The sequence below is a fragment of the Notothenia rossii genome (assembly GCF_949606895.1).
Source record: "Notothenia rossii genome assembly, chromosome: 1".
Classification (NCBI taxonomy): domain Eukaryota; kingdom Metazoa; phylum Chordata; class Actinopteri; order Perciformes; family Nototheniidae; genus Notothenia; species Notothenia rossii.
The window spans coordinates 54,505,330-54,520,253 of record NC_136912.1 but is presented as its reverse complement, the minus strand read 5'-3'; the positions used below and the strand labels follow the sequence as shown (position 1 = coordinate 54,520,253).

Below are 14,924 nucleotides of genomic sequence, written 5' to 3'. Positions count from 1 at the left end.
ATGCCTGTGTGTGGACGGGCCGTTAGAGAGACATCAACATGTTGACATTGGAATATTCTAGCACTACAGTGGAAATACAGAAGAAATGCTACCTTTATATCGGACATCTGGCCCTCTTTGGCCAGATGTTCGGACAAAAGGGATCATATTCAGACGGAGAAAGGCACAGTTTTCGACTTCCTTAATTCATAGCTCTGTTGCCCCAATTTCGTGAAAGGTGGGAGAAGATGTACTCAGATCATGTACTTCAGTTAAAGTAGAAGTACTCAGATCTTGTACTTGATTAAAAGTAGAAGTACTCAGATCTTGTACTTCAGTAAAAGTAGAAGTACCAGAGTGGAGGAATACTCTGTTGCAGTAAAACTCCTGTATTCAAAATGTTCCTTAAGTAAAAGTAGAAAAGTATTATCATCAAAATATAGTTAAAGTAGCGACAGTAAAAGAAGTCATTGTGCAGATTGGTCCGTTTCAGATAATATATAGCCTATATGTTTTATAATTGTAGGAGCCAAAATGCTTTTTTTTGCCTTACTTATTATTTGTATTATTATCTTGTATTTCTTTTTGCATCGCGTTTAATTATTATTGTTTATCACTTCCGGCAATGGTCACGTGGGTGTGGTTTATTGGTATTTAGGCCCAATCCCAAATCACCCCCCTCGACCCTCCCTCTCCGTTGCGTCGCCGTGTTCTCCTGCGTCTTGGCCATGTGTCACACGGGAACACACCGCAAAGACTTCAGTGCGTGAGTGGCAATAACTCTCCTTACCTGCGGGCGGCGGTAGTGTGTATTCGTCATTCAAAGGCAACAAGACAGAGAAGAAGAACAGACTGCGTGATATAAACAAAAAACAAATAGCGTGTGCGTTCCATTTTCACTCTCGTCCATCAAAAACATGGCCCTTTCTCATTTCTCTAACTCCCCTCCTCGACTCCCCTCCTCGACTCCTATCCTCGAGACTTAGTCCCGCCCACAGAAGATGCGAGCGGAGGAGCCGAGGAGGGGAGCCGAGGAGAGAGGAGGGGAAGCAGCAGGCGGTTAGAGAAATGAGAACTCCTCTCCTCTGAGCGGTCATTTTAAAGAGACGTCCATTAATGATGACAGGAGGCACAGCAGCCCTCTGTCTGATGGACAGATGTGTTCATGGCGACTTATATGTATATGTACTTTTAATTCATTCACAGTGCGGTATAATGAGACAATAACAGCCTACAGATGCGGACACACACTCACACACACACACACACACACACATATATATATATGTAAATATTTATATAAATATATACAATTTCAGAATCAGAGCACTCTCATAATAACGTAACACTATCAGAGACTGGATATATCCCCCCCCCCCCCCCCCCCCCCTCTGGTCGCTACAATGAGGAAAATAAATTACGGGCCAAAAGTTTTATTTACAAGTATTAAAAGTAAGCAGAGGGCACCAAACCAACTGAGACCTGTCTGTCCGCTGCATCTACGCACTGTACCACACACACCTACACCACACACATGCACCTACAGCTCCTAAAAAAGGCTACAGCCGTTGTGTATTTTATTATGTGAAGCACTAAATAGTTTTAGAAAAATATCGACTCTTTGTTTGTAGATATCTACTAAACTAAAGCAAATAAAGAGAGTGGGCCTGTTATACTGAGTGATATATATTATACACACTGCTCTGCTTTCTGCACGGACCTCACAGCTGTTCTCTCGGTAAACATCGCGTCGCGATGAAAGCAGTTAATAAAATAATATCCAGGGGATGCATGCAGAGCTTTCATTGGCTGAGATAAGTCCGGCCGTGCGTCACAACTCTTTAGCCTCATCCCAATAAGCCTCCTCGACTCCTCCTTTCCCTCACTCGCCTCCCTTCCTTGCGTCTTAGCTCCGCCTCCGTAAGATGCGAGCGAGAGACACGAGGAGGTGATGCGAGGACAGAGGAGTCCTCAGGTATTAATTGGGATGTCCTTGTTCACTCAAACGTCAATTTTAAACGACGTCAGTTAATGATGACATGTGCACAGCTGTATCCCCTCTAATCGGGCTTAACTGAATAACCCCTTAGAACCGGCCCATTTGTTGTTAAATATTTATTTAAATGAAGGAATCTTTCTCTTGTTAGTCAAGGAATTCAATATGATGGTTGGTCCTGCTTTTGTGTTCCGTTTTGGTGTAAAATGTAGCCTACATTTAAATAAAAATATAAGTATAGTAATGTGAAAGCCTTTTAGAAATGAATTGCACATAATAATTACCACGGAGCTGTGAGCACTTATACATTTATGTGACGCTTTTCAACACATCTTCCAGTTGTCGGTTTTCCTCTGTTGAAATCGACCAGATGTGAAGGTGGGGCCGGGGCTTTTATACGCGAGTAGTGAAAACACTTCTGCGTAGTCTGCCCGCGTGTATCCTCCCTTTCGTCTCCTCCCACACCCCTCCTCCCTCGCCCCTCCTCGACTCCTCCGTGTGCATTTCAGCTATTGGGACGTCCTTCAAAATGGCGTGTCTTGATCGATTTCCGGGTCAAGTCCCGGAGGAGCGGAAGAGAGGAGTCAAGGAGGGGTATTGGGATGAGGCTCTTGAAACATCTCTGTTCCCGGAAATGCATCCACGAAGGAGCCGTGGAGGACCGTGGAGGACCTATCAGTGTATCCTCGGTTATAGCTCCTCCAGAGAGCCTCCTCGACGCTCGATCCTCGTTCCTCGAAGTGCATTTAGAGAAATTAGATATCCTTCAACATGGCGTGCTGAAATTAATTTCTGGGTCACTACCGGAGGACCGAGGAGTCGAGGAGTCGAGGAGTCGAGGAGGGGGATTTGATTAAATGAGAAAGGGCCCATATTTCGTGCGGCACTGGAGCTAGATTTGGGTTCTGCCCGCTCTGTATTAATGTCATGTGGATTTTCCTGTCATGTTGACAGGTTATCATCATGTAGGCGTTGATAAAAGCTCATTCTAATGTTGTGTTGTGTGCATGAAGGTACGAAATAAAGTTTTGCATTGCCTATCGTGCTATTTGTGTTTATTCTTTTAATCACAGCGATAAGAAACAATAACAATGTGCCTACATAACTGTCAGTTGCAGCCCTAGCATTAGTATTGGTTATAGTAACAGCTACAACATTAAAATACTTCTAGGCAGATTGAGGAGGATAATGGGAGAATGAACAGAGGGGCAGAAACATCCATCTGAATAATAATAACTTTATTTGTATAGCACCTTTCATACAGGGGATTGCAGTTCAAAGTGATTTACATCAGTAAGAAATAAGATATACAATATATGTAAAACAAGCAGCAAGAGCAAAGCATAAAGTGGGATAAAATAATGCAGGTATATTATATATATATATATATACAGGGGTAGACATTAAGGGTAAAATGGAACTGGCCGGAGCATTCGTCCAAAAAAAAATCGACTTATAATGAAAGAAATTAACACATTTGTTGCAATAGTAATTTATGCACTAACTACATGACTACTTGTACTACAACATTTGAATAATCAGTTATTCCTCATTTTTTCTCAATTGTTCATATTTGGTTTATTAAAATAATGATATTGTGTATATTAAAAAATGTCTGCTATGAGTATTATTTTTGTTAAATGCGCTTTCTGCATTCCTGTCATTAGGAGTTAGAAAATGTAATGGCTATGTAATTGATTAGATTACAACCTTCATTATGCTAAACTGCTGGGACATTTCCCTATAGCCAATACCTTTTATATTGTCTACTCTTCACTTACTTGTCGGCATAGGTTGGCATTGATGTACAGAGCCGACAGAAGACCTTGTTTATATTGGCATCATATTGAGAGGTGCAGTGACGCGTCCTAAAACTAGGAAGTAAGCTGCTGGTTCCCTCGACAAATGCAATGGGATTTCTCAACAGGGTTTTGGAAAAAAGCTGGAAATAAGGTCTGTGGAAAACAAACCTGTTTGATAAATGCACGTTTTGTTCAGCCGGATAATCTCCACGTTTTGTTACCCTACTTTTATAATTTTCGAATCATAAATCTAATCGATAGATTATAAAAGGGTTTTAGGACGCGTTACAGTGTGGCTAAAACCTTTTCTCCCTCTTCTTCTCATACTCCCTGTCACTCTCCTTTAACTCCTCCGGTGACCAGGGCCGTATCCAGAATTTCCTAAATACCGAGGTCCAAATATGTTAGGGGGCTCGGGGGACACCCCCCAAGATTTTTGGGATTTTCATGATCTAGTTAGGTGCTTTTTAAGTCCTGTGGGGGGTCACAAATTGGATAATATATTGATTTCAAACCATGTCAGTGGGCTGCAGCATCAATTATTTTTGAAAGTGTAATGCATAAGAATCAGTTGATTGTTACTATTAATGATCTGGACATGCAGAAGAGGCTAAAATGATCAAAAAACATTGTCAACATTCATTTTCCACATCTCTCTCCTTTCCATAACCTGCACCCTCTCTTCCATCTTCTTTAGTCTCTCTGTCTTCTTCCTGTTCACTACTCTCTCTGTCCTCTACTCTTTCTCTTTGTTCAATCTCTCCCTCATTGTTCACTTTTTGCTCCTCCTCACTTGTCGCTCCTGCCAGTGAATCAAAAGCAATGCAGCAATTTAGTTCATTTCACTTGTTTGTTTGCATTCTTTTTGTCATTTAAATCTGTTCGGTTTGATTATCAAAAGAGAACAAAGCTGTAAGCAAATTGTGTTTTATACAATTGTATGTTATTATGACATCATAACTGCAATAGATGTAGGCCTATGTTGTTTTACAATTATGCCTATTGTAAATTAAGACTATTGTTATATATATATATATATATATATATATAGATAGATAGATGGGCTTATTAAGCCTACATTATTTTTGTGTGACTGTACCTGCAGTTCCTCCCTGACTTCCATCACTTTCTCTCTCAGCCTGTCCTGTCTCTTCCTTACCAAAGCTGAGCTTCGACTGACGTAGTCTTTTCATTATATCTGAGTCAGTGTAAAAATAAGACAATGTTATATCCCCATTGTTTTACTCAAATTGAAATGAAAGAAAAACATTACAACGTTTGTTAAAAGGTAATCCTTCTGACATTGGATGAATGTAATTCACTTTAGCTCTCTAGCTAGTTTATTCATGCAATTTAAACCAAAATATAACTGCAAATTGCAATATAAGTTAGTGTGCATGTTGTCGGACGTCCACTGACAACGTAGAGCGTTCACACAGGATCTGCTGGTCATATGATGTCCTGATGAACAGAAACAAAAGCAGCCCGCTGGACTCAGATCTCTAGATACTTCATCACTCCTTTGCTGCTCCGGTATAAGTCCGGGCTGCTCGGCTGCGGTGGTTTGTTGTTGATACATGTCGTCTTCTTCTGTTTGCTTTAATCGAGGCTACGCAGTTATGCAGCGCCCCCATCGGCAGTAAATGGAAGTACAACAAAGAACCCCATTCAGTGCAATTATTTCACAAGTTTTGTATACACAGGTCGAAAAATATTACCGAGGTCCGGACCTCGGTGACCTCAATGGTAGATACGGCCATGCCGGTGACTTTCTTTTATTTGAAGATAGTTTTTTGCCCGGCACTTGGCCGGTTACCGCTGGTATTAAAAACATTTTGGCGAATGGTTAGGTGGCGCGATAGTCTGTATGAAGAAGGAGCGCGCTCCCGCTCACGGGAGCCTGCTCGCGCTGCCATAAGGTGAACCCTGTTATCGTTTCATCCCGCTCCACAGAAGTGGAACTACACAATCTTCAGTTCATAAAAAAGAACGAGTCATGCTTATCCACCAAACAAAAGTTTGTCGCTAAAATTCCTGTTAATTCTTCTTGGCACGTAATTATTGGCTGAACTGGTCCCTTCAAAGCGTAATAATATCTTGGTCAAAAGTAGTGCCACTGTCCGTCACGTGATCGTGCTACACCAATTGGGTAGCTGCATATACCGGTATCAACAAACAGATTAGGGAAAAATGGCGACCGCCATGGTTTCATCGAGTAGCGGGGACGAGGAAAACGCACCAGAAAGTCTCAAAAAGTCAAAATTATCAACACACAAACATTGTTACATGCATATTACGTCTGTGAAGCACGAAAAGGTTGATTATTTTACCAATACAAGATGGAATACGTACAGGACAAGCTTACAACGGTGGCTCGGCTTGAAGGGAGACTCTCGGAACGTGGTGGCTGAATACCACAAGCACTGTCTTGATTTCGAGTTCGAAGATATTCCTGAGGACGCTAGCTTCCACCACACATGCGACAGAAGGTTTACAGACAAAAAGGCCATGACGAAGGTGGAAAGACGGCTCGCACATGAGGGAGATCAAGACGTTAGGGAGGACCTCGAGGTGGAGCCCATCCCATCGACATCTAGCAGCACGTACCGAAGCCAAACAGAGAAGCTACGATCAAGGTCAGGCCTGCCAATCGCAGGCTCTGGCCCCGTCCTTCCTGCCCTGTGCATTATATGCAAGATGAAAGAGAAAATGATCATCAAAGCAGGCAATCAACAAAGGGATCAACTGTGTAAGACTGAAACATTATCAGCAGCTAAGCAAAAATCTAAAATGCAAACCCCCTCCCCCACCCACCCACCCACCCACCCACCCACACACACACACACACACACACACACACACACACACACACACACACACACACACACACACACACACACACACACACACACACACACACACACACACACACACACACACACACACACACACACACACACACACACACACACACACACACACACACACACACACACACACACACACACACACACACACACACACACACACACACACACACACACACACACACACACACACACACACACACACACACACACACACACTCTCTGTGGTTGAATAACTGAAAGGTACAATTATGTGTGAGAGATACGTCAACAAACTCATTGAGTTGTCCTTTTTTTCCGTTTAGGCAAATTGCAGAAAGCTGCTGAGAAGAAAGATGACCAAAGCGTTCTTTTACATATAAAAGACAAAGACTGTGTGGCTCTGGAGGTGCGGTACCACAAAAGCTGTTACAGTCAGTACACCAAGTTTTAGCTGAGACCTGACAAACCAGAGACAGAAGAAGTTATTTCTCCTTGGATTGCTTTACCTATTTGCACTACCACCAGACTGAAGTCCAGGTGTGTGTCGGCGTCGGCGATGGCTATATATATATATACACACGCATACTTAACATTATATAAGTAAACATCCAATTTCCTTCTGTTATATGTGCACACAATCACAACACTTATTAATTTATCCATTTATTTACTTCTTATTCATGTGTCGTAGGGGTGAGCCAATGTTTGATGCCAGTTACAAGCTGTTCTGTGAGAGGATCATCCGCCAGAGGCTGCTTGTCAACAATGAGGTGCTTAGAATGGGCCAGCTGAGGAAGGCCTTCATTGACATGGTGAAAGCAAACGAAGGTGTTGATGCTTCAAACTACAGGTAACTGCAATGTAATACAAGTCTTATTATTTATCATGTGCAAGGCCAGCTTTAAACAAAATGTGTATGACAGGCCTGTTTGGAGAAGCAGTTTTTAAGTCTTGCTGTTTGCACAGACTACTCAACTTCCTCTTGACTGCCTTTTTTTTTGTTTATTTTATTTGACTATATTTACTTATTTGCCTGTCCTTGTTTGTCTACCCTCCCTCTTATTGTAAAGCATCTTTGAGTTGTGAAAAGCGCTATATAAATAAGATTTATTATTATTATTATTATTATTATTATTATTATTATTATTATTATTATTATGTACCAGTTGGCAACACTGAGAACAGCTGATGTGTAGTGTGTAGTGTGTAGTGTTGTTTGTGATGATGTGGGCCTTTATTTGGCTTCTGTGTTAAATGTGCTGTATGGCAGATAGGTTCTAGTCTGTAATGTCTTGTATCACCTCCACCACTCTCTGCTTTTGATGGTACTCCTGTGACTCGTAATTGTCACTGTTTTGTTGTGTTACAGACAGGATCTGTTGAAGAAGAGGCTGGCTCAAGATTTCCCTCAGCTAGCGTCTCACATTCCCACCAAGCGCAACGTCTGCGAACTGGTTTTTGCTGAGACTCTGTCAAAGGATGCACTCGTGGACATGCTTCCAGATCCATCCGGTACGGAAACAACACAGTCCAGTGAATTGAGCCAGACAGACAGCGACAATGAAACAGGGAGAACAAAGTGCCAAACAACACAGGAGGACACAAGGACACTGTATACAGCAGCGTTGTTTTTGAAAAGACTGCTTAGTGACACTCCTGGCATGTCATGCCCATGGCCTCCCACTTCTGAAAATCTAAATGTCACTGAATCTCAAACTGTTGTCCCCATTGGACTATACAATATGGTCAGCTGGATTATAGGTGCCACTGAGGAGCCAACACTGGATCATTATGTCAACATTGATGATGACGTACATTTGAAAGTGTTGTCTGTTTGTCAAGACATTGTGTACCTTGCTTCCAAGGGCCGCAAGCAGACACCCAAGTCCTTGGCTTTAGGTTTAACTGTTCAACATTTAACTGGATCATCACGCATTGTATCACTGCTGAACAGACTGGGACATCATGGGACACAGTTTTGAGTCTAGACACTGGCCTTGCCCAACCGACACTAGTAGAAGGCAGAGACAAAATACAGAAGGGATTCTCAAAGCGGACACCCACAACACTTGTGTGGGATAACATTGACTTTGGTGAGGAGACACTATCGGGTCGTGGAACTACTCCCCATACAAATGGAATTATGCTCCAGAGTTTGCCCATCGAGCCTATGTCCACAGCAATCAGACAGCCACTGAGAAAGGGAGTTACCTCATTCATAGCCCCCCCCCAATGCCTATACAATCTTACCATCAGTCCAAAAGGCAAGGGCCACAGAACTTGTGTCAACCAGTGCAGTCAGCGACATGCAGAATGGACACCCACTTTGCTGCATAAGCTGAAATGGCATATACTTTTGTGAAGTCCACATGTACGGAAAGTTGTACAATCCCAAGCTGGACAGGGTTCCATACACTGCTTCAGGATGAAAACACTCTGCAGAAGTCCGCATTGTATTATCTTCCAGTCATTGAAGCCTCACCAACAGAGATGTCAACAGTCAACACTATCCTGAAGCGAAGTGTCCAGATTGCTGACCAGCTAGAACTGGATCATATAGTTTTAGTGTTTTACAAGGCTATATATGCCAAAGCACAGCAAATACGCTGGAAGGATGTTGAGTTTACAAAGCGTCTAGTGATTAGACTAGGTGAATTCCATACATGCATGTCCTACCTGAGTATTCTAGGCAAAAGGTTTGGAGATGCAGGACTGCAAGATATCCTCATTGAATCTGAAGTTGTTGCCCCAGGATCCATCAATGGGGTACTCAATGGTCATCACTACAATCGCAGCATGAGGGCTCATAAACTTCTATATGAGAGTCTGCAGCGCATCCGGTTTATCCCCTTCATGGACTCCTTGCCACCCCAAGAGAGAGCTGCGTGCATGGATGTCATCACTGAGATGGAATGTGCCTTTCCAGACAGATTGATGGATGTTTTGAGTGCAGATCAGAGGTTTGATAATATGTGCTCGAAATATGCAGACTTTGTGCAGAGGAGGAGTACAGAGAATGCAACTTTTGCTTTCTGGAGCTCATACATTGACATGATGCAGCTACTCCTCCTGTTTGTGAGAGCAACGCGAGAATCAAACTGGCAGCTTCACCTGTCAACCGTCCGGTTAATGATGCCATGGTTTTTTGCCTACGATCGAGTTAATTACACTCGATATTTACCTGCATACTGGCTGGAAATGATTAATCTGCCTGTCACACATCCCTCTTGCCACAGTGACATGAATGTGAATGGCCAGTGGACTGTCCAGCGACAAAGTGTTCATGGATTTGCCTCCATTGCTTGCGACCAGGCTATAGAGAACCACAGTGACGCGTCTTAAAACCCGGAAGTAAGTTAGCATTTTTAGCACTTCCGGTTCCTTCCTCAAAAAGCAATGCATTTTTTCCATAGGGTTTTGGAAAATAGCTCGAAATAAGGTCTGTGGTTGACACAAATTTAAGAGGTAATTGACGTTTTGTTCTACGACATTAAATACATCAGCAGTGACCCCACTGGGGATTTTTGAAGAGTTTACGTGTCTGAAAAACGATGGTTGTTACCGAATGGCTGAATAGGACTACAGAAATTGTCGAGGCCGTTGTACTTCATTACGCCGAACACGTAAACACTCCCGCTAAGTTTGTTTTCCCTTGTGTTGTGCTTGAAAGCAAGTACCTGCCTATCTTTAGTATCTGTATATCTATATCTGACCATTAGAATCTGTATTTTTGAAATTGTCGTTTTTAACACCGTAGTTTTACAAATTATAGAATAATTAATTACCAGTGTTTTCCAATTTTACTTGGCAGTTTGTTTCGTTGGCTAACGTTAGCTAAAGCTAGCGCTACTAGTTAGCTACGCAATGGTTTGTTGCTTTGCTCCGGGTTGCAGCCACAGGTCTTCGCATGAAACGTGCTTGTTCTATCGTTTCCCGGCCAATGTTTTCCAAAGGAGAGTCTGGATTCGTGCCATGAGGTAAGCTGACGTTACATTTTTGTCCATGTCACGGTGAAATGTAAATAATGGGTAGTGACTGTATCGCCGTTATAGAGATGGCACTGCTGAAAAGACCGCAACATAAGTAAAGATAATGAATACATCCTATTAAAACCTGTGTGGCTTATATGATAAGTCTTATTAGTACAAGCAGCATAACGTTTCACCATGTAACTAAAGATTGTAGTCAGGGAAATCAGTTTGACATATTGAACTAATAACAAATCACCTCTGGCTGGCAGAGAACTCTCTGCTCCATAGCTTCTCTTGGACGTAAAATCGCATGTACATTTTACATTTATATTCAATTTAATATTCCATCCCTCACATACTTTTGTATATATAATAACTTATATTTTGTTTTTCTTGTTATGCTGCTGCAACACAAACATTTCCCAAATTGGGATCAATAAAGTAATATCTTATCTTAATTAATTAAGAAATATAACTATTATAATTAGTGTAGCAGCTGACACCTATTTTCAATATGGATTAATCTACCATTTATTTCTTTAGTTCAATTTTCATCTATAAAAATGTCAAAATAGTGAAAATGTTCACGAGACTTATCAAAGTGCAAGGTTATATCTTTAGATGTTTTGTTTTAGCCTATGTACTGTATGTCTTAATGCTCTTACAGTATATGTGACGGTGTGACTTCCATGAAACTATATTTTATATCTTCCCAACAGATGAGCTGACAGGAAACCTAACACTCTAACAACCACAACATTGCAAAGGCGAGTAAATGTAAATTAAAAACAATTCACAATTTTTTTATTTCTTCTTCCTTGCAGTGAGGTGAAGCTGACCTTGCACTTGGTGCCAGTAAGGATGTTCCTCACGCAGGCTGAATGTTTCTCCTTCCTTACTGACACAGAAGCCCTTGATTTGCAATGCTTCACTAATTGTCATTTCCCTGGCTCCGTAGGGACACTTTACCTCCAGCACAGCGGAAGACCCTACCTGACCATCCGGAGATGCCCCCAACAATCCTGATAGGGAGAGCCACAAATCTGACTCATTGACCTGCATCTGAGTTGCAGTGGTGAATGCCCTGACGCCCTCACATTCATTCATAGTCCCCCACTGTACAGACAAAACACCATCAAGGGCCTGTTGTTGCCCTAGCACCCTGGCAATAAAGGAAGCAGTCACACGCTTTGACCTCAGGACAGCTCCAAAGTTGTTGGCAGTCAACCTTCCTTTCCTGAACAAATGCCACTTTGGGTTGGTTCGCTGACCAGTGGTAGCCACCTGAATTGCCCTCTGTTGCTCTTCAGACAATGCCATGCTTGCCACAATTGCCTCAGGTCCCTGATGCCCAACAGATTTGATAATTTCAGGAACAGTAAGTGTTTCCAAGCTGTAGTGTTCCTCTTCTGGCTCGGGGGAGAGAAGCCAAGAAATTCCTGAGAACCTGCCCCCGAGTCTGTCCCTCAGCCAGTCACGATCTTCGGAGGTGGGCTCTCTTGTCAGCGGGTTAAATTTGTTATTGGTTTCAACAGTCACATTAAAACAGTTACTAAATCAGCTTACTATCACCTAAAGAACATATCTAGGATTAAAAGACTAATGTCACAGCAGGATTTGGAAAAATGTGTCCATGCTTTTATCTTCAGTAGACTGGACTACTGCAATGGTGTCTTCACAGCTCTCACTAAAAAATCTATTAGAAAGCTGCAGCTGATTCAGAACACCGCTGCTCGAGTCCTCACTAACACTAAGAAAGAGGATCACATCACTCCTGTTCTGAAGTCTTTACTCTGGTTCCTCACTAACACTCAGAAAGTGGATCACATCACTCCTGTTCTGAAGTCTTTACACTGGCTTCCTGTGTGTCAAAGAATAGATTTCAAAATACTGCTGCTGTTTATAAAGCACTGAATGGTTTTGGACCAAAATGCATTTCTGACCTCCTGCTAAATTATGAACCATCCAGATCTCTCAGGTCTTCAGGGACGGGTCAGCTTTCTGTCCCCAGAGTCAGAACTAAACATGGTAAAGCAGCGTACAGTTATTATGCTCCAAATATCTGGAGCAAACTCCCAGAAACCTGCAGGTCCGCTGCAACTTACTACTTTTAAATCCAGGCTGAGGACTTTTCTTTTTGTCGCTGCTTTTAATTGAACTATTCATATCTTACACTGCACTGTAACTTTTATCCATGTATTTTTTCTTTTAATGTTTATTTTATTAGCTTTTCTTTTTAATGACTGATTTTAAATGCCATTTTCTTAATGTCTTTCATTTTTTGTAAAGCACTTTGAATTGCCTTGTGTTGAAAAGTGCTATATAAATAAACTTGCCTTGCCTTGCCTCATAAAGAGTTCATGTGACACATACAATTGATTTGTTGATGGGAATTAATGTGAATAAATTAACTCGGTCTTAAAAGGTTAACGGTACTCTTGCTATCACTACTCACCAACACTATAAACCTTGTCCCTCATGCTAGCCCTGACAACACCGGTAAGCACACCTTCATCTAGGCTGCACTGTTACGTGTCCTGACTTGTAGTGGTTCTCTCCTCTATCTACACTCTTCTTGTCATCTTTGTAAAACGATATCAGACTGGTAATTGACACAGCCATGACTTCTAGTTAAATTCAGTGTGGCTAAAATGAAAAGCTCTGTTAAAATATGCAAGCACGCGAAAGTCAAATTCAGCTTTATTGTCAAAAATTCTACATGTGTTATACATCCAGAAATATCGAAATATCGTTTCCCACAGTGTGACATGTATACATCAAACAAAACGGGCCTAGATAACCGGGGTATACAGTTTAAAATGTTAATATATTTAAAGTGTTCAAAGTGCAGTTTCAGTGCAAGTCAGTTGAAACGATCTTAAGTTGGCTTGACGTTGAAGTCGTGCGACCCTGCTGCTGTACTGGCTTGTAGTTTGTTTAGAGCATAACGTTAGCATTTCGCTTTTGGCGACTAGATTTATGATTCAAAAATTATAAAAGTAGGGTTGACATGTGGAGATTATCCGGCTGAACACAACGTGATCCCTCTCTTAAATGTGTGTCAACCACAGACCTTATTTCGAGCTATTTTCCGAAATCCTATGGAGAATTTGCATTGGTTTTTCGCGAAGGAACCGGAAGAAGTTTACTTCCGGGTTTTACGACGCGTCACTGCGGTTCTCTATTGAGCAAACACTTAACAGAGATGCCAAGACCAAAGGTGGCTGGACAGGGATCACACAAAATCGGTCTGCAGTGTATCGCTGGATACTGTCACAGCATGAAAGAGCCGCGATAGCAAGACAGTGTGAATCAATGGCAGGGATATCTCCTGAGCTACGGACAAGAAAAGACCTGGACAAGACACGCATCTCTGCTAATGCAAAGGCTGTGAGTAGAATCTTGGACACTATTGATTCCATGCTCAACCCTTTTGATGTACACCAACACGGCATTGTGTGTCTTAGCTCTGGAAGAGTAGCAACAGGAGAAATCACAAAGGATTTGCTTGTTGCCTCAGAAAAGGGTGAAAATGCTGTAAATAATTTTATGGATTAGAGACTGTTATCCAAAACAGTTGACATATTTTCCCCCATAATATCACAAAAACTCAAGACTCTCAGGGATCAGAAAAAAAAAAAAAAAAAATCTGCAGCAGGCAAGGAAGTGATTTTGCATGCTGACAAGAAGTTATTTTCCAGGCTCCTCATCCTTGGCCAGAGCAGGGAAATTGAAATGAGGGAAATTCTTTCATATTCCTTGGGAACTGTGTCATATCCATTAGCAAGTGCTTGCTAGACCCTCCAGAAAAACGCGATTCTGCGATCGCAGAATTTACCGCATAATCAGCAAAATGGCGCAGATTTTGAAAAGGCTGCATATTTATCAAAAGGCCGCATAATCCCCGCATTTTTCCACACAAAGTTGAGAAAAAAAAAAGTTAACTCCTCTTGACGTGACGTCATCAGCTCGCGCATCACAGAATGTAAACAACACTGTATAGAGTGAATGTGTGGAGCTCACACGATAGAGAAAACACCAAGATGAAAAAATCTAATACATCTCATTTACCGACGAACATTTCTACTAAAGACCGGGCAAAAAGTGGGGGGAAACTATTCTGCACCCCGTGCAACTGTGTGTTGGAGCATAAGAGAAAATTGACGGTGACGACCCACTTTGATTCATTCAAACATTCGAAAAGGCTTTCTGCTGCTGCGGACAAGAAAGCCAAACAACGCACGTTCACGAGGCATCAACCTCCAAAACCCTTTCGAGGGCTACAAGAAACGAACTGAGTAAGTTGGTCAGATAGCGAACGACTAAA

General features: G+C 41.9%; 1 protein-coding gene across 1 annotated transcript; it reads left to right on the top strand.

Annotated features, from left to right (window-relative positions):
* Window positions 1-7,320: 7,320 nt before the first annotated feature.
* Window positions 7,321-9,942, top strand: LOC307023053 (uncharacterized protein). The gene is made up of 3 exons (XM_079656053.1): window positions 7,321-7,476; window positions 7,996-8,211; window positions 9,349-9,942. Exons 1-3 carry the CDS (start codon window positions 7,328-7,330, stop codon window positions 9,356-9,358), a joined length of 375 nt encoding a protein of 124 aa, XP_079512179.1. The 5' UTR covers window positions 7,321-7,327; the 3' UTR covers window positions 9,359-9,942.
* Window positions 9,943-14,924: the final 4,982 nt, after the last annotated feature.